Consider the following 27,916-nt stretch of genomic DNA (forward strand, 5'->3'; position numbering starts at 1 on the left):
GGTTGTAATTCCATGGGAGACGTCCGAGCTCAGTGCGTCCGAAGATGACTAACGCAGTTGCCTGCAGGTGGACTACACACTTCCACGAAAACAGTATTACCGACTACTTATGTAGCAGCGGTCCGTGCTGATACACACACGGCGCCGGCCGCGGACGTAGGATCTAGTATAGCTGGTATTACGGATGATGCCGATGTACCTATGGAAATCCATACCACTGAAGCAGCTTTGCCGGACAATGGCTTGCCAGCGGCGGTGCCCAATGACGCCCAACACGAGGAACCCAGGGTCGACGACGCTGTCGAAACTGCTCATAACGACACTGACTGGCGGCACGAGTCAGGGAATCTTACTCTTCCTTCAGAGATTGCGGAAGCCTCCGTCGATGGGTCCTCCCCAACAAAGCTCAAGAAACGTCAGACCGCTCGTCCTGAGGCAGCACAGCACAATCGGCGCCCCCCTTGCGTGAAAATGCCAAACAAGCAGGCTGTAAGGGGTCCATAGGCCCTTACTATAAATTTGCACTCGGCACAGGTCGATAGTGTCGTGTTGCGAGTGCGGAGCTGAGCGGAGCTGAGCTGAGCGAGTGCGGAGCTGAGCGGAGCTGAGCTGAGCGAGTGCGGAGCTGAGCTGAGCTGAGCTGAGCGAGTGCGGAGCTGAGCTGAGCTGAGCTGAGCGAGTGCGGAGCTGAGCGGAGCTGAGCTGAGCGAGTGCGGAGCTGAGCTGAGCTGAGCTGAGCGAGTGCGGAGCTGAGCTGAGCTGAGCTGAGCGAGTGCGGAGCTGAGCTGAGCTGAGCTGAGCGAGTGCGGAGCTGAGCTGAGCTGAGCTGAGCGAGTGCGGAGCTGAGCTGAGCTGAGCTGAGCGAGTGCGGAGCTGAGCTGAGCTGAGCTGAGCGAGTGCGGAGCTGAGCTGAGCTGAGCTGAGCGAGTGCGGAGCTGAGCTGAGCTGAGCTGAGCGAGTGCGGAGCTGAGCTGAGCTGAGCTGAGCGAGTGCGGAGCTGAGCTGAGCTGAGCTGAGCGAGTGCGTAGCGTAGCTGAGCTGAGCGAGTGCGTAGCGTAGCTGAGCTGAGCGAGTGCGTAGCGTAGCTGAGCTGAGCGAGTGCGTAGCGGAGCGGAGCTGAGCGAGTGCGTAGCGGAGCTGAGCTGAGCGAGTGCGTAGCGGAGCTGAGCTGAGCGAGTGCGTAGCGGAGCTGAGCTGAGCGAGTGCGTAGCGGAGCTGAGCTGAGCTGAGCGAGTGCGTAGCGGAGCTGAGCGGAGCTGAGCGAGTGCGTAGCGGAGCTGAGCGGAGCTGAGCGAGTGCGTAGCGGAGCTGAGCTGAGCTGAGCGAGTGCGTAGCGGAGCTGAGCTGAGCTGAGCTGAGCGAGTGCGTAGCGGAGCTGAGCTGAGCTGAGCTGAGCGAGTGCGTAGCGGAGCTGAGCTGAGCTGAGCGAGTGCGTAGCGGAGCTGAGCTGAGCTGAGCGAGTGCGTAGCGGAGCTGAGCTGAGCTGAGCGAGTGCGGTGCGGATCTGAGCTGAGCTGAGCTGAGCGAGTGCGGTGCGGATCTGAGCTGAGCTGAGCTGAGCGAGTGCGGTGCGGATCTGAGCTGAGCTGAGCTGAGCGAGTGCGGTGCGGATCTGAGCTGAGCTGAGCTGAGCGAGTGCGGTGCGGATCTGAGCTGAGCTGAGCTGAGCGAGTGCGGTGCGGATCTGAGCTGAGCTGAGCTGAGCGAGTGCGGTGCGGATCTGAGCTGAGCTGAGCTGAGCGAGTGCGGTGCGGAGCTGAGCTGAGCTGAGCTGAGCCGAGCGAGTGCGGTGCGGAGCTGAGCTGAGCTGAGCTGAGCTGAGCCGAGCGAGTGCGGTGCGGAGCTGAGCTGAGCTGAGCTGAGCCGAGCGAGTGCGGTGCGGAGCTGAGCTGAGCTGAGCTGAGCCGAGCGAGTGCGGTGCGGAGCTGAGCTGAGCTGAGCCGAGCGAGTGCGGTGCGGAGCTGAGCTGAGCTGAGCCGAGCGAGTGCGGTGCGGAGCTGAGCTGAGCTGAGCCGAGCGAGTGCGGTGCGGAGCTGAGCTGAGCTGAGCTGAGCCGAGCGAGTGCGGTGCGGAGCTGAGCTGAGCTGAGCCGAGCCGAGCGAGTGCGGTGCGGAGCTGAGCTGAGCTGAGCCGAGCCGAGCGAGTGCGGTGCGGAGCTGAGCTGAGCTGAGCCGAGCCGAGCGAGTGCGGTGCGGAGCTGAGCTGAGCTGAGCCGAGCCGAGCGAGTGCGGTGCGGAGCTGAGCTGAGCTGAGCCGAGCCGAGCGAGTGCGGTGCGGAGCTGAGCTGAGCTGAGCCGAGCCGAGCGAGTGCGGTGCGGAGCTGAGCTGAGCCGAGCGAGTGCGGTGCGGAGCGGAGCTGAGCCGAGCGAGTGCGGTGCGGAGCGGAGCTGAGCCGAGCGAGTGCGGTGCGGAGCTGAGCTGAGCCGAGCGAGTGCGGTGCGGAGCTGAGCTGAGCCGAGCGAGTGCGGTGCGGAGCTGAGCTGAGCCGAGCTGAGCGAGTGCGGTGCGGAGCTGAGCCGAGCTGAGCGAGTGCGGTGCGGAGCTGAGCCGAGCTGAGCGAGTGCGGTGCGGAGCTGAGCCGAGCTGAGCGAGTGCGGTGCGGAGCTGAGCCGAGCTGAGCGAGTGCGGTGCGGAGCTGAGCCGAGCTGAGCGAGTGCGGTGCGGAGCTGAGCCGAGCTGAGCGAGTGCGGTGCGGAGCTGAGCCGAGCTGAGCGAGTGCGGTGCGGAGCTGAGCCGAGCTGAGCGAGTGCGGTGCGGAGCTGAGCCGAGCTGAGCGAGTGCGGTGCGGAGCTGAGCCGAGCTGAGCGAGTGCGGTGCGGAGCTGAGCCGAGCTGAGCGAGTGCGGTGCGGAGCTGAGCCGAGCTGAGCGAGTGCGGTGCGGAGCTGAGCCGAGCTGAGCGAGTGCGGAGCTGAGCTGAGCTGAGCGAGTGCGGTGCGGATCTGAGCGAGTGCGGTGCGGATCTGAGCGAGTGCGGTGCGGATCTGAGCGAGTGCGGTGCGGATCTGAGCGAGTGCGGTGCGGATCTGAGCGAGTGCGGTGCGGATCTGAGCGAGTGCGGTGCGGATCTGAGCGAGTGCGGTGCGGATCTGAGCGAGTGCGGTGCGGATCTGAGCGAGTGCGGTGCGGATCTGAGCGAGTGCGGTGCGGATCTGAGCGAGTGCGGTGCGGATCTGAGCGAGTGCGGTGCGGATCTGAGCGAGTGCGGTGCGGATCTGAGCGAGTGCGGTGCGGATCTGAGCGAGTGCGGTGCGGATCTGAGCGAGTGCGGTGCGGATCTGAGCGAGTGCGGTGCGGATCTGAGCGAGTGCGGTGCGGATCTGAGCGAGTGCGGTGCGGATCTGAGCGAGTGCGGTGCGGATCTGAGCGAGTGCGGTGCGGATCTGAGCGAGTGCGGTGCGGATCTGAGCGAGTGCGGTGCGGATCTGAGCGAGTGCGGTGCGGAGCTGAGCGAGTGCGGTGCGGAGCTGAGCGAGTGCGGTGCGGAGCTGAGCGAGTGCGGTGCGGAGCTGAGCGAGTGCGGTGCGGAGCTGAGCGAGTGCGGTGCGGAGCTGAGCGAGTGCGGTGCGGAGCTGAGCGAGTGCGGTGCGGAGCTGAGCGAGTGCGGTGCGGAGCTGAGCGAGTGCGGTGCGGAGCTGAGCGAGTGCGGTGCGGAGCTGAGCGAGTGCGGTGCGGAGCTGAGCGAGTGCGGTGCGGAGCTGAGCGAGTGCGGTGCGGAGCTGAGCGAGTGCGGTGCGGAGCTGAGCGAGTGCGGTGCGGAGCTGAGCGAGTGCGGTGCGGAGCTGAGCGAGTGCGGTGCGGAGCTGAGCGAGTGCGGTGCGGAGCTGAGCGAGTGCGGTGCGGAGCTGAGCGAGTGCGGTGCGGAGCTGAGCGAGTGCGGTGCGGAGCTGAGCGAGTGCGGTGCGGAGCTGAGCGAGTGCGGTGCGGAGCTGAGCGAGTGCGGTGCGGAGCTGAGCGAGTGCGGTGCGGAGCTGAGCGAGTGCGGTGCGGAGCTGAGCGAGTGCGGTGCGGAGCTGAGCGAGTGCGGTGCGGAGCTGAGCGAGTGCGGTGCGGAGCTGAGCGAGTGCGGTGCGGAGCTGAGCGAGTGCGGTGCGGAGCTGAGCGAGTGCGGTGCGGAGCTGAGCGAGTGCGGTGCGGAGCTGAGCGAGTGCGGTGCGGAGCTGAGCGAGTGCGGTGCGGAGCTGAGCGAGTGCGGTGCGGAGCTGAGCGAGTGCGGTGCGGAGCTGAGCGAGTGCGGTGCGGAGCTGAGCGAGTGCGGTGCGGAGCTGAGCGAGTGCGGTGCGGAGCTGAGCGAGTGCGGTGCGGAGCTGAGCGAGTGCGGTGCGGAGCTGAGCGAGTGCGGTGCGGAGCTGAGCGAGTGCGGTGCGGAGCTGAGCGAGTGCGGTGCGGAGCTGAGCGAGTGCGGTGCGGAGCTGAGCGAGTGCGGAGCTGAGCTGAGCGAGTGCGGTGCGGAGCTGAGCGAGTGCGGAGCTGAGCGAGTGCGGAGCTGAGCGAGTGCGGAGCTGAGCGAGTGCGGAGCTGAGCGAGTGCGGAGCTGAGCGAGTGCGGAGCTGAGCGAGTGCGGAGCTGAGCGAGTGCGGAGCTGAGCGAGTGCGGAGCTGAGCGAGTGCGGAGCTGAGCGAGTGCGGAGCTGAGCGAGTGCGGAGCTGAGCGAGTGCGGAGCTGAGCGAGTGCGGAGCTGAGCGAGTGCGGAGCTGAGCGAGTGCGGAGCTGAGCGAGTGCGGAGCTGAGCGAGTGCGGAGCTGAGCGAGTGCGGAGCTGAGCGAGTGCGGAGCTGAGCGAGTGCGGAGCTGAGCGAGTGCGGAGCTGAGCGAGTGCGGAGCTGAGCGAGTGCGGAGCTGAGCGAGTGCGGAGCTGAGCGAGTGCGGAGCTGAGCGAGTGCGGAGCTGAGCGAGTGCGGAGCTGAGCGAGTGCGGAGCTGAGCGAGTGCGGAGCTGAGCGAGTGCGGAGCTGAGCGAGTGCGGAGCTGAGCGAGTGCGGAGCTGAGCGAGTGCGGAGCTGAGCGAGTGCGGAGCTGAGCGAGTGCGGAGCTGAGCGAGTGCGGAGCTGAGCGAGTGCGGAGCTGAGCGAGTGCGGAGCTGAGCGAGTGCGGAGCTGAGCGAGTGCGGAGCTGAGCGAGTGCGGAGCTGAGCGAGTGCGGAGCTGAGCGAGTGCGGAGCTGAGCGAGTGCGGAGCTGAGCGAGTGCCATGTTGCGGTTAAAGGTGTGTGGAGGCCAGTTGTTGTAATGCAGGGCTTTAACGACAAAGGGAGTTGCCATCGCCGTGGTTAGACCCCTTTGTACTAGAAATAATACCGGGAAAGTGAAGAAGTATAAACACGGAAGTGGTCATTGACATTTCTAGTGCCGATATTTTGGTTTCGCGTCTACCGCGCCGGCATCTCCTTGAATTGCAGTGTTGGATTGCAGTGATGGAATAGCGTGTAACGATAATGAAAAATGAAGAAGCCTGTACTGAGATTAGCCGTAATTAGATACGTATGACGAAGGCAGTGGCTGTCTCCTCCTTTTCGTGTTTTTGAGACGAATATAGGTTCGTAATTAGTGAAACTGTGTTGGTGTTTTTTCTGTTACCAGACATTTCATTATTACAATATTGAGAACAACGAACTGGAAAGTAACAACTTCCGTAGCAGTCAATTCCGATTGCCAGCCCCATTAGGTGCACGGTCACATTAATAATAATTATTTGGGTGCTATTCGATCAGATCAGGTCGGGATAAATAAACGGAGGTGTTACAAGGCCGCTTGATCAGCGACGAAACCTCGGGGAACGACGATTTATTTCAGTAGTTGGCTACTCCCATGAGTATTTACTTTAATGTTTCCAACCTTAACATGGGAGGGGGGAGAGGGGAGGGGCAGAGACTTGTACCCACCGCGGATGATTGAAGTGCCCGATGACCACGGTAACCGAACGCAGCGTGGATCTGGAACCGGCACAGAAGGTACGACAACGGCTGTCTCTCTCATTAATTGGGCGGATGATACTGACGATATGGCTGGCGATTACGACCACAGAGAACCGATGGCAACGGAAGATACGCCGCTGTCATCTCGACACAATGCAGCGTCCAAGGACGGCGACGTATAGATATATTCGACCACCGAAGAGGACGGCTACCGAATGAATACGAATCATACCTGTTTCCATCTGCAGATAACCAGTCGTCCCACATCTCTTCGTTCACGGTAATCCTATAAGATTTCAACTTTGAATGTTAATTGCATCGTTTCTCAAGTTAAAATCTACTGCCTTAGACAGTATTTACGGGACGCTGACATCGAAATTATGTTCTTACAGGAAGCCATGACGCCACTCCCAGCCGACGTCCCGGGTTATGACGCCATTGTCAATATTGGAACGGAGGCCGGTACGATGATTCTGTATAATGAAGGTGTTGTGCAGATAGTTCCGCGTAGTCAGCGCGAACATAGCTTCCCCACTAGAGCGTGCCCCGCTACGCACAACAGCGCAGGCGCAGCGCTCGTCCGTCTCCGCTCTACGAGATGGCGCTGCCATAAAGACGGACCAAATTCTGCTTCCGCCGATCCGCGTATTAATATGTAACGCAGCCAATGAGATTGCTGCTAACGTAGAACCTTTTCTCATCGCGGATCACACTCGCGCGGTGATACCTGAACGCGCCAGATAATATAACGAGTGTACAGACCTCCGATTAGTCAGTCTGCGTTAGTCTGTAGTCAAGTTTCAAAAAAAAAAATGGCTCTGAGCACTATGGGACTCAACATCTTAGGTCATAAGTCCCCTAGAACTTAGAACTACTTAAACCTAACTAACCTAAGGACACCACACACACCCATGCCCGAGGCAGGATTTGAACCTGCGACCGCAGCAGTCCCGCGGTTCCGGACTGCAGCGCCAGAACCGCTAGACCACCGCGGCCGGCAGTCAAGTTTCAGTCTGCACCTAATAAGATCATCATATTCCTGTACATAGCCATGAAGATAAATGAATAGACACTTTGTCAAGTATCAGAGATATGTGAGAATAAGATTAACGTACCAAGACCAAAGGAACTTCAGATTGTTAATTGTAAACAGCATCCAGAATCAAGTTACGTAATATCTATGCTTTTTATTATTTTAATAAATGTGTGTGAAAATTAATCAAGTTCTGTTTAAAGTTGGTCACTGTCAATCTGCTACTCTAAGCGTGCAAGTGGCATTTCTATCGTCTGACCTAACGGCAGAAGATAAACACGCCACGATAAGACCACGAGACATATTGCTGACACTCGCCTACTTCGTTAGAGTGACAAGTCAAATAATCTGATGGTGTGTGTACCGAGGGTCTTACAGTACGAACACCACAGAAGGTATTTAATTTTCTTGTGTGACCTGGTTACCTACCGGACGAGGCATTGCCGCCCAATTCAATGATGTTCTCCTTCATACATACGCCCCTTCCGGTTCCAGCGCGCGTGCGGCGAGGAGAGAGTTTTACGTTGGAGATATCGCGAGTTTAATCACCAACTTGCACCTGCGCAATATTATGGGAGGTGACTTCCAATGCGTTTTGCGTGGCACTGATCAAACGCCGAATTTTAAATTCAGCCAGGAACCACTGACACTGGTTACGGAATTACAGCTACTCGACCTTCCATCCTGATGACGTTGCATTTACTCTCTTTACACCGACGTCTTCAGGAGGTTAGATCATATATATGTGCAACGGGGTCTTTTAGCTAACATGGGAAGTTGCGAATATTGGCCTGTTAATTTCCGTGACCATCTCGCTTACCACACCGTCCCCAATCACTCACCGCAGGAAGTTTACAGAGGCTCCGGACGATGGCAACTCAACTGTCGCCTCTTACAAGACGCAACTTGAGAGCGGGAGATCCTGTCAGTTTGGCATACTGTAACATCACGCAGGCCCACGTACCCCACGTGGATTGATTGGTGGACGCTTTATGCCAAGGGGAAACTCATTACTTGCATCAAACACAACGCCAGGATTCATGCGCGCGGTGAGAAGGAAATCACTGAATTCTACTTCTGCGCTTTACTAGAACTGTACAATGATTATCATCAGGTGCCTAATAATATCACGCAGATGCGCAGAATAGAGGGGAAAATTGCAGCCCTGATGTGACGAACCGCCGTCGGCCACCAGATTCGTGCACGTGACTTCACCAACTTGCCTCAACAGCAGACGTCTGTACACCATATTGTCGAACAGTTACATGCGGCGCGCAGGAAACTTATTCACAAGTTACAGGACGCCGACGGTGCTTATTATACCCTACACCGAGGTATCAAAAACCAGGTTGCCAACCACTTTGCCGCACTTTACACTCGTACAGGTGCACCACACGAGAAAGTGCAGGAATGGTATCACTCTAGAACCCCGCCGTACCACATCACAGACGACCAAAATCGAGACTTGCTGGCTCCCTTCACTAACCGCGTAATAAATCTCCGGACGCGGACGGGCTCTCGGTCGTGTTTTAGGTCAAATAATGGCATATATTAGGGGACGGACTTAAGAAGATGTACAACGAAATACTTCGTGGGATTGCTCTACTCCCTGCTTTCACAGAGGGTTAACTGTTTCAATAAAAGTGGCTCAAATGGCTCTAAGCCACTGGACTCGTATTCGGAAGGACGACTGTTCAATCCCGTGTCCGGCCAAATTGATTTAGGTTTTCCGTGATTTCTCTAAATCGCTCCAGGCAAATGCCGAGATGGTTCCTTTCAAAGGGTACGGCCGACTTCCTTCCCTAATCCGATGAGACCGATGACCTCGCTGTCTGGTCTCCTTCCCCAAAAACAACCAACCAAGGCTCTAAGCACTATGGGACTTAACATCTGAGGTCATCAGTCCCCTCGAACTTAGACCCACTTAAACCTAAGGACATCACACACATCCATCCCCGAGGCAGGATTCGAACCTGCGACCGTAGCGGTCGCGCGGTTCCAGACTAGAACAGCTCGGCCACAACGGCCGGCAACTGTTTCAGTACGTAAGACACCGAAGCCTAACACCAACAAAGATTTGCGCCCCATTACTTTGCTCAATGCAGACTTTAAACTTCTGACACGCGCCCTCAGTGCCCAATTTCGGCAGCTGTTACACGATCTTCTGGGACCATACAAAATGAGTGCGATCCGTGGTCGATCACTGTCCAACATTGTGGCACTGTATAGTGATCTCGTGTCCCTCACTTGGGTCACCCGCACTCCTATGGCCATAGTCAGTTCTATCATAAGCCTTGTCAAAGTCAAGAAATGCTATCACTATCTCAGCAACGTGATGGAAATGATGGACTGCAGTCGTAATTTTGTCCGAATCATCAACTGTAGTCCGCAGCTCGTGGTCGTGCGGTAGCGTTCTCGCTTCCCGCGCCCGAGTTCCCGGGTTAGATTCCCGGCGGGGTCAGGGATTTTCTCTGCCTCGTGATGACTGGGTGTTCTGTGATGTCCTTAGGTTAGTTAGGTTTAAGTAGTTTTAAGTTCTAGGGGACTGATGACCATAGATGTTAAGTCCCATAGTGCTCAGAGCCATTTGAACCATCAACTGTATAAATGGTATCCGTACAAGCATCGTGAACAATAACTCATCGACTGAGTACGTCCAGCTCTCACGGGGTATCAAGCAAGGCTGCTCTATCTCTCTCAACGACGCTCTATGCGATCCTTGTGGAATCCTTGTTGCGCCACCTACATCATACCCTGCCTGGTTTCGAGTTTTATGGTATAAAGTCTGTGGTCCAAGCATACGCCGACGGTATCAGCGTGCTCCTTAACGATGTTTGCGACGTCGCCGCAGCGAAGTGCATTCTTGGGGAATTTCAGAGAGATAGCGGTGCACTGTTTAATAAATCCGCCATCTTCACGCTTGGTCAAGAACAACTCATCACAGGCGACGCCTGGCTGCCTTGTGTGCAGACCAGAAAACATCTTGGTATCTACGTCACGTTCCGGACTCTGGACATGTTTAATAAAAATTGGATACCCAAACTTCAGGCGATAAAAGCACTCTTGCGGTAACAGGCATCCACGCCCTGGCTATGTATCTGAAACGCTCGTGGCAGATACTCACTGCAAGCGAAGACACCGTCACGAAGCGGCTCTATCAGCTGTCACGCCCTCACATCTTGCCTCCGCCTGTGGACATTGCCCACATCAGCCCGCACCTCAAGCATATTGCGCTATATTATCTCGAAAGTAGTTATATTGATAACGATCTCTTCATGAAGCCGACTTCTCAGCTGTTCCGCCACTTACACCAGCCGTCACCGCCTTGCCCCTTGGAGACGATGTATCCGGCTTGTGATTGGTCAATGGTTTGGACTAACTTCCACAATACGACGCTGCCGACGGATGTCCGACACACATGGTATGATGTAGTCACTGAAACTGTTCCGACGATAGAAAAGCGGCACAGAAATAAACTTGCACCGAGTCGCAACTGCAAACCCTGCCACGTGGTGACTGTTGTACATCAGTTCGTATGAGAGGACCGAGTGCGCATCTGGAATTGGACGCGCAAAAAACTGGATGTGCTCAACCGTACTGCGCCTCATGCAATACCGAGCCAAGACATTCTGCGCCCAGATTTCAGACTCTTCCCGGCTGCCAAACAGAACAGTTACCTATGGCTCGCCACACACTTTATCAACTATACTCTGTCCGCCAGTGCCCCTGATGTCTTAGATTTCCACGTATACCTCTCAAACCAACGTTGGTGCACAACCCACCAATTCGGACACCGGTATCAGGCAACATTCCAAAATTTTCTTCGTGTCATCCTTCAGATGCCATAGGAAACGAATTAGATCATCACGTGTAAAAAGATTTCGTTTTTATCGTACAGCAGAAGAAGGCTATACACTCTTCGAAGACTTTCCTTTGCCTCCTGTAACTTATGAACACGGAAAAATTTGAATTTCATGATGATTTCTTCCCCATGAGAAATTCTTTAGAAGACAAGCGAAATCCGTTTACTTGTGGGAAGAATCTTGTACGCTGAATTTTATAGAATATGGTAATAAGCAAAAGTTTTCATGCATTACTGCAAGGAGAAACAAAAATTGGAGGAGCTGAGAGTTAAACCCAGGACTGTTTGCATGCGAAGAAGACACACTGCCACTGAGTTACACCCCCGCCAGAGCAAGTACATCTGGGACGAGTATCTCGTGGATCCTACTTTCATTATTTCTTAGATTTGAACGGTACAATGAGTGTTCGAGGAACCTACTCACAGTAACACCTAAGCAGCGTCGACTCTGTGGCGCAAGGGTAACGCGTCTGACTACAGATCAGAAAGTTGTGTGTTCAAATCAGGTCGGGGGCACAGTGAAATTTTCGTTTACGAAAGCCATAGGCGAGTATGTCAGTTTAATCAGATACCAAACGATTACAGAGAACGGACGAACAGAACTTGCTTGAAAAAAGCTACTAGTGCAATTTTCACATTCTGACATTAAGGTCAAGGCGCCAACTCGCACTTTCTCCAGGCGCGAAGCGTCTAGTATTTTTGTTATTTATATAGTTTAACGCTAATATCTAACCGAGAGATAATGATTACGCAGTATTTTGCTCGACTGGACGTGTTTAACAAGTGTGAGTATAATATTTTTGGTTAAGTTATCGAAATAGAAAGATCGTGAAAGGGGGTATAGCTCAGTCAGTTCCACTTGAGACGTGGTAGAGTGAGGATCTTTCCGCGCGCTCCTAGTCGATAGCATTTGTTTAAATCTTGTACGTTCTGTTCGTGATCTATATTTCTTCCGTGTGGTCTTGTCTGCGATTCGTTGTGCGCATCCGTGTGCGTCTGCTTCTTTTCAGCAATTAGCCCTTGGGGCTAATACGTGTCTTGGTCCGCATGTTTCTCATGAAAAACACGCTGAATTTTGAATTTGACAAGTAAACCTGATCTGTTCAACCGACTTCTCTCGAGGTGCGTGCTTGGATAGTGGATACTACTGGAATGACTAGTGAGCAAGTAGATACCACCTACTGTGAGGTATAACAGTATTGCTTTTTTGTTAAGCTGTAAAATCCTGTAATTATGGAACGGCTGGTTTTCAAATATGCCGGAGGTGTTGAATTCCGGCATCGAGATGGGACGGTGAGTACTGTTCACATTTCCAGTGCATAAGTAGACTACAAAAATGTCCGTATTTATAATCTACCGCCCGAGGTTGAAAACTCTTTTCTTAAAAGAAACGCTGCAATACGGTGATGTGAGGTATATTCGGCTTGAACGGTGGCCCACCCAGTATAATTTGCAGTGCAATGATGGCATCCGTACCGTCGAAATGCACGTTAAATTAAATATTCCCTGGCACATTGTGGTTTGTGGCTCTCGGGTGCAAGTAACACATTCCGGCCGAGTGTCTACCTGTTATATGTGTAATGCAAGTGGGCACATGCGACAAGATTGTCCGAAACGTGTAACAGTACTCAAAACCACCTTCCAGCAACGCAAAAAGTTAACATTAGCAGATATGGTTACTGAAAATCCCTCAGTAGCCCTGACGCGTTCCGCTCCCGCTGTAACCGAGACTGGGAAGGGTCTCACTGTTGCTCCCGACTTCCAACTCCCCCCCCCCCCCCTACGCCCACGCCCCCCCCCCCCCTACCCCACTGCCTCACAAACCGGACGTGGATCAGAACCCCTCCAAAGGTGTCGTACCGACCGCTACAAATACGAGACGCAAGACGTGCGACGGGAACGACACCGATGAAGACGCACCTGAAACGGATCCGATTGTCAAGCCTGATCTGGTGGCACCCATGACTGACGTCCAACTGCCTAGTGACACCATCCTGAATCCCACCTGCGTCAGTCACAGTTCACAATCCGCACAGCGTCTTGTCCAGTGTCCGACATCTTCGACCCTCAGTGCCATGAACCCAGCCAACCAGTACCAGTACCAGTACCAGACGTCAGTCGTAAACAGTTCCGCCGCGGAAGCGAGTGCTAGTCAACAACTTGTTGCATGGCAACGTCCGCTCGATGCCAAGCGTAATAACGATGATACTGTACGTCCACTGTCTGCCGATGCCAGTGTAAGTAAACAATCTGAACACAATGATGTACACAAACTTACCCATTCTTTGAGTAAACATAGCGACACATCGGATGAACAACGCGATGAGGCGCGTGTTACAGACGCTGTGCGTGAGGCCACGAAAAGGGAAGCGGGTCCAGGTCTTTCATCGCCCCCTGCGGCAGAAAAGGCGACTTCCGCGGCGCGGACTAAAAAGAAGGTAAATGTGCCGCGCTACAAGAATCGAAGCAAAGATCGCAAGGACGACAACATACAAACCAGGACATTTAATCCCCGTTCGAGACGACCGTGGACTGGCATAACGATAATGATGGCCCTTTCAGTTTAAAGTAAGTTTCGTCCTTGCATGCTCGAAGCATATAAACTGCTGACTGTCAATGTTATTAAACTGAAATCTGAACTGAAACCTGTTTCGCTACGACAATTCGTCTGTGAGTCCGAGGCGGATATTTTATTATTTCTGGAAGTTGCCATCTCTAAAATTATAATCCCCGGCTTCCAATCTATCGGAAATGTTGCCCATGAACTGAATACAGCCATAGCGACATTGGTTCGGGAAGACATCCCTGTAGCCGACGTTGAAAAACTAGAATCCGGCCGTGGTATTTGTTGCAGTATCTTTGATGTCGCGGTAGTAAATGTGTATGCTCCCTCCGGGAGTAGTCACAAAGCGGCAAGGACTGAATTTTTCAAGACTGATATTGTGTATTTACTTCGAAAGGACCCGCCTAACGTCCTGATAGGAGGAGATTTTAATTCTGTTGTGCACCAGAAAGATCAGCGACCACATTGTAACTACTGTAAGGAGCTAAATGATCTTATTAAGCACACTCGGGTTAAAGATACGTGGGAATTATTTCACCCCACTGTTGTTAAATTTACATTTTTTACTCCCACTTCCACTAGCCGTCTCTAAAGATTTAATGTCTCGTCGCCCATGAGTGATCACACGATTGCCGCTGACGTCATCCCTGCCGCCTTTACAGATCACTGTGTCTACGCTGTGACGTTAAATTTAGATAAAGAGACCACGAGAAGGTACAGAGGGGAAAGGATGCTCAATGTTCCTCACCTTCGAGATGCAGAGCTCGAAGATGTCATCAGAAACACGTGGACCGTTTTTTTACGCTTTGTACACAGGCACAGGACTAAAATAGAATGGTGGACTCACGTAGCTAAACCAAAACTGCGGCAGTGCTGCACCTGCTCCAACGGCGGGGTAAGGAGGTGTCCTTCTGCTGGGTGCCTGGTCATGTAGGAATACGGGGCAATGGACAGGCCGATCAGACTGCCAAGGAAGCCTGCATAGAGCAGGATGTGGTCCAGGGTCCTATTCCCTTGCAGTCTGTCCTTTCTGCACTCTACAAGAAGTGCATGGAGTTGTGGGAGGAAGAATGGCTGGCGGTGACGGCCAATAAACTGCGGTTGGTAAAGTCAACAACTCGGCCGTGGCGTTCCTCCAGCCGGTTGCTCAGGCGGGAAGAAGTGACCCTCACACGTCTTCGGATTGGGCACTGTCCTCTCACACACAGCTTTCTATTACGGTGGGAGGATCCCCCGTTTTGTGATGCTTGTGGTGTGCACGTCTCTGTCCGTCACATTTTAACAGGCTGCATTTTCTACCGCGATGCAAGGGCAGAAGCACTAGTTGATGGGGATCTGCCCTGTGTTGTAGCTAATGAGGAGACGTGTGTGTCTAGGGATTTAAAGTTTTGTGACGAGTCTGGACTCTGACCTAAACTTTTAGGCTGTAGGTTTTAGTGTATTGCACATTGGCTGGCTCCTCCCTTTTTGATTGCGGTCAGCCAGCCACTTCCATCTGCTATATTGTTTGAGCTCCCTCTACCACTTTCTTCTTGTGTTGGCCATCTTTTACTGCTGACGGCATGCTTCGTCCCACGTTTCGGTGTGGGTAGGTACATATTTTTCCAACCTTGTTACCCGTGTTTTACTTACTGTTCTGATTATTTTCTTGACACTCGTCTCAATCTGTTACTGAGCGGGTGCTGAAGACCTTGCCGTCGTGTGCCCATACATCCCTCTCCATCCATCATCATCATCATCATCATCATCATCTCTTACTGTCGCCAGAAAGCGCATTACCAAAAAAGGACCACAGAATTTTATTACACTGTGTTAAGAGAATTAGACGACCAGTCCGACGGAACTCTCACCTCCACAGCCCGAATACGGCAGATTAAAGCAAAACTGCTTAGAATTAACGTCAGCAAATTGAAGGCCTCCGACGTAAGCCCAAAGTGAAGTCTGTTTCCGAAGGAGAGGAGGTGTCATTGTTCCATTTAATCAAACATCGTCACAACCGAGTACGTAACTTCATTGATGCACTAACTGCTGCAAATGGCGATCAGCTCATTGTACAAAAGGTTGTCGTGCAGAAATTTTATCGCTATTATGACGAAATGTATACTGCAGATCCCCTTGACAACGACTGAACTCCTTCAGATCTTAAGTAGTGACGTAGCCGCTGCCAATAATGATGACCTCTTGGACGATTTCGCTGTTGATGACGTTCTAGACTTAATTACCCACTCTCCAGCGAACAAATCCACTGGGCCGGACACGCTTCCTAAAGAATTTTACACGAACTTTTTGTACGTCATTGGCCCGACTCACACATGCTAAAAAATTTTGAGGGGGCACCCTTCCCAGTTGAAATGGAAGAAGGTAAAACAGTCCTTGTATCCAAAAGGAGATATCACCACAGAACTGACAATTTTCGGCCCATCATGCTGTTAAATTTGGATTACAAGACTATAGACCGAGCTCTGAGACGCCGGATTACTCCTATCACCATGAAAGTTATCAAACAGCATCAGGCGTGTATCCAGGCCGAACCATCATGGCTGTATTGGCAGGAATCAGGGATGTTATCTCAGTCACTGCTGTCACTAATATATCAAGTATCCTCCTCTTCATTGACTTCTCTAAGGCATTTGATAGAGTCAGTCATCAGTACATACTGCTGTTTAAGAGACGGATTGGTCTGAACGACACAGCGGTAAAAGCGGTCCAGAATTTCATTACAGGCATCACGGCCCGAATAGTAATTAATAGGCAACTGACGACACCAATCCACCTGAGGCGAGGGGTACCACAAGGGAGTCCTCTTTCACTGCTGCTCTTTGCTTTTTCATTAGGACCCATTCTGAGGAAACTCGACTGTAACTTAATGGGTGTCTCTTTCGGGTGTAAAACTAGCAGTACGGGCATGTGCTGATGATGTTTCAATAGCCATACGGAGTGTAGATGAAACAGCACAAATCGAGGTCCTTTTTGACCGTTTGTAAGGCGCCTGGAGCACAACTCACTGTAGAAAAACTCAACTAGTGAACTTGCGAGGTTTGGAGCATGTCATCATTCAATGGGCCCAGAAAGTGGACAAGGTGAGAATTCTTCAAGTAGTCATTGATAAATGCCCACTTAAAATAGCGGCAAAAAACTGGAAGGCGGTCACCAATAGTATTGAGGGTCTGATAGTAAAAAACACTTGGCGAGCTGTCACTCTACTAGAAGAAAAATCAAAATAGCCAACCTTTGTCTCCCTTCCAAAGCATACTATCTGGCGCAAGTATTCCCTATAATTAAACTACAAGCTGGGAAATTGATGCAACTGGTCAACAGATTTGCGTGGAAAGGCGAAGTTCTTTAAGTTGGACTATAAAGCACTTACCATATCAAGGACAGACGGTGGTCTGGCGCTCGTTGACATCCAACGGAAAGCCACTGCCCTTCCCACATACCATCACCGCAAATCTCTTCAGAGTCGTCTGTCCAGAAAGCACACAACCGCGAATAAATATCAGTAAGATAAACTTCCATTTAAACCATATACGTGAAATTTACATCAATGCCAGTTACGTGGGCAACATTTTCCGCAACCCGTACTTCACAACTGGAGATATCCTATAGAAATGGTGTACAGAGGAATAAACCAATTGTGGTGAAACTAAATACTCAGTTTATAATTGGAAGATCAAATGGTGCAACCTAAGCCTGAACATCCATACCATGGAAGTGGCATCAACTTGGTTTCACGTGGTAAATGACACAGTAGCTACTAATGAGAAATTATACAGAATAGGTTTACATCCCATTGATAAATGTCAGAAGGGCGGACTAGTCGACACTCTGCTGCACCGTTTCGCCTGTTGTGGACACCTACATCACTGGAGACGGTAAACGAAAAGCTTGCGCTCCTGTCCAGAAGCTCGGCAGCACGATACACGACAGAAATATTGGTTAAAAGCCAGACCCTAACTTGTACCAAACTTCAAAAAATAATACTGTGATGTGATTGTTAGCCAATTTACGTCATCACTCTACTTGGAGAAGACAACCTCGTTAATTTTCTCACTTATATGCACACCGCATACTGGCGCATGAAACAGGCGGCGAATGTGTAAAATACATTTGGCAACATCGTCGATATTGTCTTCGAGAAGCAAAGCGTCAGCTTACTATGTAAGTCCCAAGACCACCTGATATGGTTTACGTAAGACACGACGTGTACTGAGACGGAGTGATATACAAAGAAATGTCGTGAGAACTGAAATGGCATTTCAGATGAAGCTTATGTTTCGACGTATCCCTATGTTTTAATTTACATTTCAGTTAGTTCATCACAAGGGTCCACAATTGACTACGTCACAGGAAGAGCAATTTTCGCAGATTGCTTAATTATTATAAGAAAATACAATATCGCCGACAGACATATAGATTTATTCTAGCAACGCTGTGATGGCGATGAAGGCGCCAATCGGTGGGGGACATGGGAGGGAGGGGGGGGGGGGGGAAGGGGACATTGTGGCCAGTCCTCATGTTCTTTGACCCCTGACCACTTTGTCCCTACCTGCCTAACACTGAGAAGCGCTTATAGTGCAATGAAGAAACACTCAAGAGCAACTAATTTAGAATGAACCATCTCATGAAGAAGAAAAAAAAAAAAGTGACGCAGTTGGTTAGCGCACTGTACTTCTAAGGCAGTAGCCGTGAGCAATGCCGGGATTGAGAGTTCGAGCCTCACCTGGTGCCTACTTTTATTTCGTCGCAGCTGTCTCTGAAAGCAACAGGAGGCTAGATTTGTGATTAATCGGAGAAATTAAAAGAATAAAAGAAATTGTAGAGCACTCGACTGCAGATCGAGAAGTCCACGGCTCAATCCCGGGTGCCCCCTTCATTTTTCAGTATCTCTAAAATAAATGACGATGGTCGCTCTGAGTTGCAAATACATGTTTGTGATGTACTCCGCACGGCATACCGAAGGCTTAGGAGCAACATTTCAATGGGGGGCATCGCAGCCCAGGGTCTCGCAGGTCATGGTCCTCGTTGTGAGGTCGAACTGAACGAAATTGGAGGAAGACTCTTGTACGCTACATTAATAGAATATGGTGATAATTTAAAGTTATCATGTACTGCTGCACGGAGAAACAAAAATTGGAGGAGCTGGGATTTGAACCGAGGATTTTCTGGATACGAAACAGACATACTGTCACTTTTTTTAAATCTGTGTTCTCGAGCGGAACCGGACCTGCCAGTATCCAGGAAGTGGAGCCAAAGTGGGCAGGAGTCAACCAATCTGAGGCCTGGCCACTATGTCTCCTTCCCTACCTGGCTGCAATTCGTTCCCTCACATTCTGTTAGCTATGGTTGACTTAAGCTGCTTTGTATTATTATTTTTGTTGTATGTTTTATTTTGTTGCGTTGTGCGCTTTGTCGTCTTAGTTTGTTGAACATTAAACAAAATTATTTTCTTATTGAAGGGTTGACGCTTCGATGGTCTTTAGAAATAGCATAAAACAGCTACAAAGAGAAATAAATACTTGTTCTAGTAACAGAAGAAACTTCTGTCTGCATTAAAGATAAAAAATTTACCTAAGTTAATAAGTTACTAGCGAAAAAAGTTCTCCTTGTAAAAAAAATAAATAAATAAAATAAAATGATTTCACAAAATGTTGTTGCACGATTAATTACATACAGCTTCTTTCTTTTTTTTTCTCCTTGGAATTCACAACACTTTGATCAACTGTTAGGCAGACGATACACACTAAATTCAAACTGTTAATGTTGTCAGCATGCCGTACAAAATCTTCCGAAGTATACACATTGTCTGAACGGTAAATGATGACAGCCAAAACAGTTGCAAGATAAAGATTTATTAAAATACTTTACCACGGTTTCGGTATATCTAAATATACCTTCATCAGAAGTAAAATACACCTGAACAGGAAGACACCTTCATTAGCAAAAAATTAGCATCGGAACTGAGAAAGAAAAAACACTATACTTTAAGTAACTGTAAAATTACCAGAGTATTACAGGTACAAAAACTTTTAATCACTTGATTACTAGAACTTTTAAAGATTATTTTAACTTTCACGTTGATAGTATTTGGCATGATGTTAATGAGTGGTTACAGAATCGTAGGAGTGAAATTCAGCTTAGGTACGATTTTAAACTTCAGAAGCTAGAAAATGCTATGTCTAAATCTAATGTTGTTCCTGCACAAAGAACTGTTGATAGTGAACACAAATTTTTTGACAGTACTAAATAAAACTTCCATAAGCTTTACTCCTCAAGAAAGCGCCATGCTAGCAAGAGGTTTTAAATACCATTTCATGCCTAGTCTTAATGACCCTGAAGTGGTGGATAATTTTATTGTTGACCTTAAAGTTGATCTTGACTCTGTAAAAACAGAAAAATCCCAACAAATTAAGATTGCTCATGAATGCAGCGGCATTTTAGAAAGAGAGGTCAGTTATATAAAAAAAACAATGACTTAAGACAGAGAGAGGGGAGCATTATCACTAGCATTACCCGTAAATTAAAAAATAATGACACTTATCACTGAATCTGATAAAGGAAATTCGCTTGTTTTAGCCCATAAAAGCGAATATATTGCTAAAACTCTGGCTTTTTTCGAGGAAAATGGGATATTCGAAATAGAGCAGGATCCAACCCTTACATTACAAAATCATATTAGGGATATTTTAGGCAAAACTAAACATCTTATGAAAAAGTCTCAAAAGTAAACTTTAGTTAATATGAACCCCAGAGCACCTACCCTTAGAAGTCAGCTTAAGGTACACGGAAGTCAACTCCCAATTCGTCCGATCGTTAACGGAATGAAGAGTCCACATCATAAATTATCGAGATTCTTACACACTAAAATTAAAGAAACCGTTTTTTGAAAACAATTATTCTGTTAAAAATAGTGCTGAGGTAATAAACAAGCTAAAAGCGGGAGATACCCCCTCCTCCTCTCGTCTGGTTTCTTTCGACGTATATGTATGTATGTGTGTATGTGTGGTTAATTGACTTATGTTTTTATTCAATACGACAGATGGTTTCGTTGTACTTTAACATTTTGGTTGTTTTCACTAGTATGTATTTTACAGTTTAAGTTACGCAAGCTTGTCGAGCATAACACTAGTGCCCTCTCTCGTTAGATTTGTTCCGTATCGCAAGCTTCATCTGTTTGACACTAGGACAAAGGTAAATTGGTTTCATGTTTCTATTTTATGTAGATGTTTTTAAATGGTTCTGATATTTTTCATTTATTAAGACAGAAGGTTTGAATTAGCACAACTTTTTTTAATAATTTTGATGCGCATGTGTATGTAACCATGTATTTTACCGTGCACGAGTGTCTCGCGCATACCGCAAGTGCCCTCTCTCGGTGAAACTGCCTGCCCTAGGGCTTTCACACCCTTTTCACGCTAGTTCATAGGCGAAGTACTGATGCTAAGCTGTGTTCGATCCGACCCTCTGTCCATAATTATGTTGTATAAATGGAGATGATGTTTTAACTACTGACGACGCCTTTGGCACAATTGTTTTATGTATCTCCATCGCAGGATGTGATTTTAGTAAGTGACTAAAAGTTGTGCGTGCCTGTAATACTCTGGTAATTTTCCAGTTACTTAAACTATAGTGTTTTTTCCTTCTCAGTTCCAATGCTAAGATTTTGCTAATGAAGATGTCTTCCTGTTCAGGTGTGTTTTACTCCTGATGAAGGTATATTTAGATATACCAAAACCGTGGTCAAGAATTTTAATAAATCTTTATCCTGCAACTGTTTTGATTGTCATTATTTACTGTGAAGAATTTCAACAGTTGCTGTTTCAGCCATGTTTAAAATCTTGACATTGTCTGAGCTTGGAAATAATATCTTCCTTTCCTTGCCTTTGAAGTATTAGTTTCAACATTCTGCCAAAATCGCTTTTATGGTCTCTTCTTATATATGATTTAGAGAATTCAGGTACCATGTACAATTTGTACTCAACTGTGTCAGGTTCTCGTTTATTTATTACAGAGCCACATAATGGCGTTGTTCTTTTGTTTCGGTAAGTCGACAGAATCAGGTGTCACCAATTCGTCCGTTGTTACATATTTCCCGTCAGTTGTTCTTAGAAAAGCTACCTGGTCCTTTATATAAAACCACACTGTAGAATAACCTTGGCATGTAAAACGATGTACTGAAGTGTCCACTAATCCACACTTACGACAAAAGTTCATGTCACTCAGACGTATTGCATGCAATTTATCATTGTTAGGTATAATTTCATTAACTACTCTATACCACGTAGGCCCTAATTATGTCGACAGGACTTTGCCATTTGTGTTGTTCCGGTTGTTCTTCCAATTTTTAGTTTTTTTTGCCTCCATCCTGTTCCTCACTTTAGTTTGCGCAGATGCCTGATAGACTGATTCCTTAGTGATAGTTCCATTATTTTCACAGAATCTTTGAATATAGCTCACTTCCATAAAATAGGTTTTGAAATGCTTTAATTTAAAATGAATTGACGATACGTATATAGGTGGATCTAGCTCTCTGGCACCGTTCTGTGAAATAATAACGGTATTATACTTTCAAGGTGTTTCTGAAAAATTTCACAAGTCCGGTTGATAAATAAGCCCAAGGTCTTCTGTCGGATATACTCCAGTCCTAAGCCACCTTCCACACACCTCAAGGTGGTTGTACCAGCCGAAGCCTTGAATACATGTCCACTCCGTATCAGCTGGCAAACCGTTCTCGTAATGTTCTTTGCAATTCACAAGGGGATCGATAGGCACTGACCAAGGTAGAAGACTTTTGAAAGGATAGTGCTGTCAGCTTCACTGTCTGTATTTCATTCAGCTCTATTTCTGTGGTCTATCACCATGATCCGAATTTTGCCAAGCATTTCTTTCCAGTTTACTGCAATCGTTGTGAGAGGGCATTTATAAATCGTGGCTCCCAGTGACTTGTGGTAATCTGTGGGTTCCACCCATTCAAACCTTGTGTGTTGAAAACCATTCAAATTAAGAAATGAACTTTTTGTTTTGTTTACTCCTGGACCCGCAGCGATGCAATATAGCTTCATGATGTTCGTCAGTTTTGCAATGTCATCTGTCGTGTCCTGACATGGGTGAGAGAGGGAGAAAAGGTGTTACTAGTCAGTCTGCGCTCCCGAGCTGTACAGAGCAGAAGGACGTTTCACAGAGAAGGCATTTGACTGTTTTCTTCCATCTGAACCAACACTGGTACAGGCATTTACTAGAAACGCAGGTGGTGTGACTTGGTAGGGAACTTGTCGTGGAGATTCTTGGACAAACAGGGTTTTGAAATAGTTGTTTATTCCAAACAGGACTAACTAATACACGGAGGATAGTTCTAGGGTTAGAAAAAACATGAATAACACTATTACAACAGAAGCCAGTGCAAGAGTCCCAGGAGTGGATGCTAACCATAGTAGCAAACACTAGCAGCATCTTGAGGCAACAACTTAGTTGCGAAACAAAACACACTGAATGTGACAATGTTCACTGAGGCACTCCAAGTGAGAGAGCAGACTTACGCGGAGGTGGACCGAGGCTGGAGTCGACGGACGCGGATTAGGCGCCCAGATCGTCTGACTGAGAAATACGCCAAAATGCGAAATCTAGGGGTTTTAAAGCGTCGCGTGGGGCCACTGTTTTTCCCACTTAAAGCCACCCAGCCAATCCCGCAGGTCTCTTGCAGGCGCCTGCCAATCCCGGTTTGGGTAGGTCCCCTCTACTGCTCCTAAGGCGGGGATGTTACTGCAGTTGCAGTAACGAAGTCCGTGTTTGTTATCAACATTGTTCAGCGGAAAGCTAAAAGTAACTGCTCTGCCAAATTAGGCTTGCAACATTGTTTTACGTCATTTAGCCCCGCCCCTCGGGCTCGCCGGGATAGGGACTGCTAGGTCAATAGTTTTTTGGCGTTGTCGCTCTCTTTCTAACCCTTGTGAGCCTACTTACATTGCTGTTCTCAGGGCTCGTATCAAGCTGGCTTTATCCGCTAGTACGTGCCTGTTGGTTACAAAGTTCTACGGTGGCAACTTACCACAGAGTCTAGACAACATATGAAGTTACATGTTAATTCCTTGAAGAGTAACTAGCACCCTGGGACCGCGTCTGGGGGCATCTGCATTTTCGCAAGGCTCTCCCCTTACGGTATACTTCATGTAACAATATCTCTCGTAGTTTCGTCTGCCCTCAGCATCGTCTCTGCTTCCGCGCCTTGGAGCGCCTGTCCTCCTTTCTCACAGCTTCAAGAAAACACTAAAGTAGCAACGAATAATCAATATATTACACATCATCACTCCTAACTACTACACCCAAGTCATCTGCATAATATTCGTTACTTTTTTTGTAGACATGATTGTAAGCCCCTCCAGTTCATGGTTTAGCTTTGTAAAGAGACGTTCAATTGCTATAAAGTACAGCAATTGCCCTCAGGGAATCCCCGCTGAATTTCAATTTCGCGAGTACATTCTCTATTAACGAGGATGCGCGCTTTCGTTACTGCGATCATATTCCGTAGAGAGTTTAGAAAGCGATCGCCGAAACCCATTTTTTCCAGAATCGTGAAAAGGTAACAGTGACTGACTCGATCGAATGCCTTCACGAAATCGATGAAGACCAAGGATCCTTTAGCTCGACTCGCTGCGAAAATGGACACATCACTGAACTTATAGGTCTCAGGTTATTAATGTCTTTCATTTGCCTATTTTTTGGCATTAAAGCCATCACACCCACTTTGAACTCCGGTGATATGGAGTATCTTTTATAAAATTCCAACGGTATGCCATCGGGACCAGGCGTCTCTCTCTGTAGGGATGCTTTGATCATTTCTAACACCACTTCACTAGTAAAGGTTGTCATCATGTCTACACTATCTTCAAAAATGGCTCTGAGCACTATGGGACTTAACATCTGAGGTCATCAGTCGCCTAGAACTTAGAACCACTTAAACCTAATTAACCTAAGGACATCACACACATCCATGCCCGAGGGATGATTCGAACCCGCGACCGTGGATCACTATCTTCCTCTGTTACCAGAGCATCTGTGCCTTCTAAGAGCGCTTCCGCCAATCGCCGATCATATGGCGTCGCAGTGTATAGGTCCGTATAAAATCAATGGATCTCATTTATTATGTCTTTTTGTTCCGTGAGTATTGCCTAATTTTCAGCGCGCAATACAGCCACGAACGTTTTTCTCCGGTTCTTTATATGTTTGAGTAAATGGAACAATGAGAAATCTCCTTCCACTAGTTATTGCGATCTAAATTTAACCTTCAGACCCTCGAGCTTCTTCACTTGTAACTGGGTTAAAATTGCTTTCATTTTCTTGATATTTGTCAGATATAATTGGGCTACTATTTGGATCTCGTAAACAGCGATAATTAAATTGTATTGTATTATTCATTAGCGTAGCTTTTTCTTTGGCATATGAGATCAGTGCCCACCTGAGTTTTTCTTCGCTTAATGCGTCCACTAGTCAATTGTAGAAGGATATCTTCGTCGTGATCTCATGCAAAGTTTTCAAGTCTCCTGAATGTGAGGGTCTAAAGCTTCATCATCGAGAAAACTAATATTTAATTTCCGTAATTCACGGAACCAATATGTTTGTCCAACTAGACTGATACTGAACCTTGCGCCACAGTGGTCTGAAAAAGTAGGTATTGTTTCAGTCGATGAAATGCAGCCAGTTAGTCCTTCCGATGTATAAATTCTATCGATTCCACTTGCTGCTACGTTCGAAATAACGGTAAACTTTACAGTCGTGGGATATTTTACTACCCAAGCATCCTGCAGGTGTAACGTATTATCCAAATCTGAGAGCTCTTTCGAAAAGTTAAAGTTAGGCATTTGATCTTTCCTTGCTAAAACACAATTCCAGTCTCCTGGAATGATTAGATTTTCCGGGACGTGTTGTAGTAACTAAACTATTTCAGTTTTAAAAAGTTCGCTCTGTCGGTCCTGGAATTATTCCCGGAAGGGGCGTGAACATTCACTAGAGTCATGTCGAGAAACTTTACACATGATACCTGTGCCAGACTCTAAAAACACATTGTCCTTCGATATTCTATCTCTAGCCAAAATTGTAGTACCACACTGATATTCAACAGCAACATTTAAAACTGCATTAAAGCCTGGTATGCTAAGATCTCGGATCAATACCTCCTGCAAGGCAGCAATATCGGTGTCAGAATTATACAGAAAATCTTTTGAGCAGATATTTTACGTGCACTTTGAATTCTATTGATATTTAATGTCCAGATGTTGTATGTTTGTGCCATTCTGAAAGTGTAATTATACACATGTGCTTAGTCAATACACACAACTATACTGCCTTTAGCTCAAGAAAAAAAACACACAAACAACCGAGTTGCTACGTTTAGCGCTGGCATTCAGAATGGCTTCGATTTGGGTTGTCAGCATTCACATCGTCAATCAACATCGTCAGTGGTTCGATGGCAGTTGATGTCTGGTGTTCCCCCTCAGCCTCCATTTCAGTCCAGTCCGTAGTATGAGTTTTATCCACATTATGGCCTCCAGATGTTCGCCTGTGCGCAGTGCGACCACTATTTTCTTAGTTTTCTATGCATTTTTTGTATCTTTACTGTGACTGGTAGATGGGTTGCCTCCTTTATCTTTGTCGGTTCGCGTATTAGGATCGACAATGGTGCTTTGCTTACCGGCGGACACTTCGGTAACTTGTTCTTTGTCTTTCAATTGTAGTTGACCTAATTTGTCTCTGGTTTTAGGAGCTTCTGTTTCAGCCGCTGGATGAGCTATTCGCCTTTTCTTATTCTTACGAGGTGATGAGCTACGGTCTTGAGACGCATTACTATCTGCCTCCGCGGTGGGTACGTCATGTGGCACGGTTGAAGAACTTCGCTAATTTCTGTCTTATCTGGATTTCCCACGGGTTGCGGACTAGCATCATTACGCCCAATCTCCGTGTGCATTTCTGAAGTGGGTGTCACTGAGGTATTCTCTCTTTCGGCCTCCCGAAAATTGCTTGGGGGTCGCAGGTGGGGATCGCCCTGCACCGCCAGCCACGGTTACTTACGTCAGAGAATGGTTACACCGCCGGCCGTACGCTCGACAGCGTCCCTGGGCGTTAGCTGGGCCACGCGCCGCCGAGAGCACTCAGCACGCACATGTTCAGTGGGGTTGCAAATGGCACACATCCTAGGCTGTCCACCATAGATAACCAAAGCGCGGTAGCCAGATACAGTTATGAACGATGGAATCTGCTTCAATAAATCAATCCTAATTTGGGGTACTCCATTGACAACCGGCAAAGGAAACCCACTACTCCACCTCTCTTCGTAAACGGAAATAATACTACCATAGTCACTTAAAACTCGACTAACATGATGATTTGGAATCTCAAAAGGGAGTTCAAAAACGGGTACAGTTCGAAAACCTAAGCCGGCATACGATATTTGCACCTTATACTTCCATTTGCACGCACATACTTCATAGAGTTACCCGTCTCTTCAATAACACCATTACGAATCCTCGAATCCTTAGGTTTCAAATATGCAATAGTACCCAATTGCGAAAGGGGAAAACCAATAATTTCAGTAGACGGAATTCGAACCTTCTCAAATTCAAATGCACTCGGTTTCACACAGTCATGAGCAAAAGTAAACTTCAAAGTATCATGTCTAGAAATCAACGACGTCTTCAAATAATCAACATTAACAAATCAGAAGAGACAACCATGCTCCAACTTCCACAATAACCAAGAAGTTGAATATACAGGGTGGTCCATTGATCGTGACCGGGCCAAATATCTCACGAAATAAGCGTCAAAGGAAAAAAATACAAAGAACGAAACCTTTCTAGCTTGAAGGGGGAAACCAGATGGCGCTATGGTTGGCCCGCTAGATGGTTCTGCCATAGTTCAAACGGATATCAACTGCGTTTTTTGAAATAGGAACCCAATTTTTATTACATACTCGTGTAGTACGTAAAGAAATATGAATGTTTTAGTTGGACCACTTTTTTCGCTTTGTGATAGATGGCGCTGTAGTAGTCACAAACGTGTAAGTACGTGTTATCACGTAACATTCCAAAATGCGAACAGTATATGTTTCGTGATACATTACCCGTGTTAAAATGGACCGTTTACGAATTGCGGTAAAGGTCGATATCGTGTTGATGTATGGCTATTGTGAGCAAAAATCCCAACGGGCGTGTGCTATGTATGCTCTCGGTGTTACGGTATTTAAGGGAATAAGAAGTGTTCAGCCACATGTAAAACGTGACGACACAGTTCGTGACGCTTCCCATTCACAGGTGCATGGAGCTAACACATCAAATATGGGGAACGCTCAGCTGTCAGCTGAAACTGACCAGCGTGCCGTCACTTCAGTACTTCCAATAAATACTGGAGCTCATGAACATGGAGAAGCCGAACATGTGATACGTGCCGCTGATCCTGTCGCCCAATTGTATCTGCCCCCAATGGAACTTGGGCAAGGAAACAACGCCAAGAGTGACAGGACGGCGGAGAAAGGAACCTCTTCTCTCAAATCAGCTACATCCTAG

At 48.5% G+C, this 27,916-nt stretch overlaps 1 protein-coding gene across 1 annotated transcript; it reads left to right on the top strand.

Annotated features, from left to right (window-relative positions):
• The first annotated feature begins 238 nt into the window (after positions 1–238).
• On the top strand, positions 239–27,916 carry LOC124788573 (zinc finger protein 530-like). The gene is made up of 4 exons (XM_047255845.1): positions 239–415; positions 2,950–4,402; positions 13,145–13,242; positions 27,665–27,916. Exons 1-4 carry the CDS (start codon positions 239–241, stop codon positions 27,914–27,916), a joined length of 1,980 nt encoding a protein of 659 aa, XP_047111801.1.

This window comes from Schistocerca piceifrons, chromosome 3 (genome assembly GCF_021461385.2).
Source record: "Schistocerca piceifrons isolate TAMUIC-IGC-003096 chromosome 3, iqSchPice1.1, whole genome shotgun sequence".
Lineage (NCBI taxonomy): Eukaryota > Metazoa > Arthropoda > Insecta > Orthoptera > Acrididae > Schistocerca > Schistocerca piceifrons.

Coding starts and splice junctions, on each gene's coding strand:
- LOC124788573 (XM_047255845.1), top strand. CDS start 239: ATGGCTTGCCAGCGGCGGTGCCCAATGACGCCCAACACGAGGAACCCA. Junction 416..2,949: donor CCCAACAAAGCTCAAGAAAC/GTCAGACCGCTC, acceptor GATCTGAGCGAG/TGCGGTGCGGATCTGAGCGA. Junction 4,403..13,144: donor TGCGGAGCTGAGCGAGTGCG/GTGCGGAGCTGA, acceptor CGCGTGTTACAG/ACGCTGTGCGTGAGGCCACG.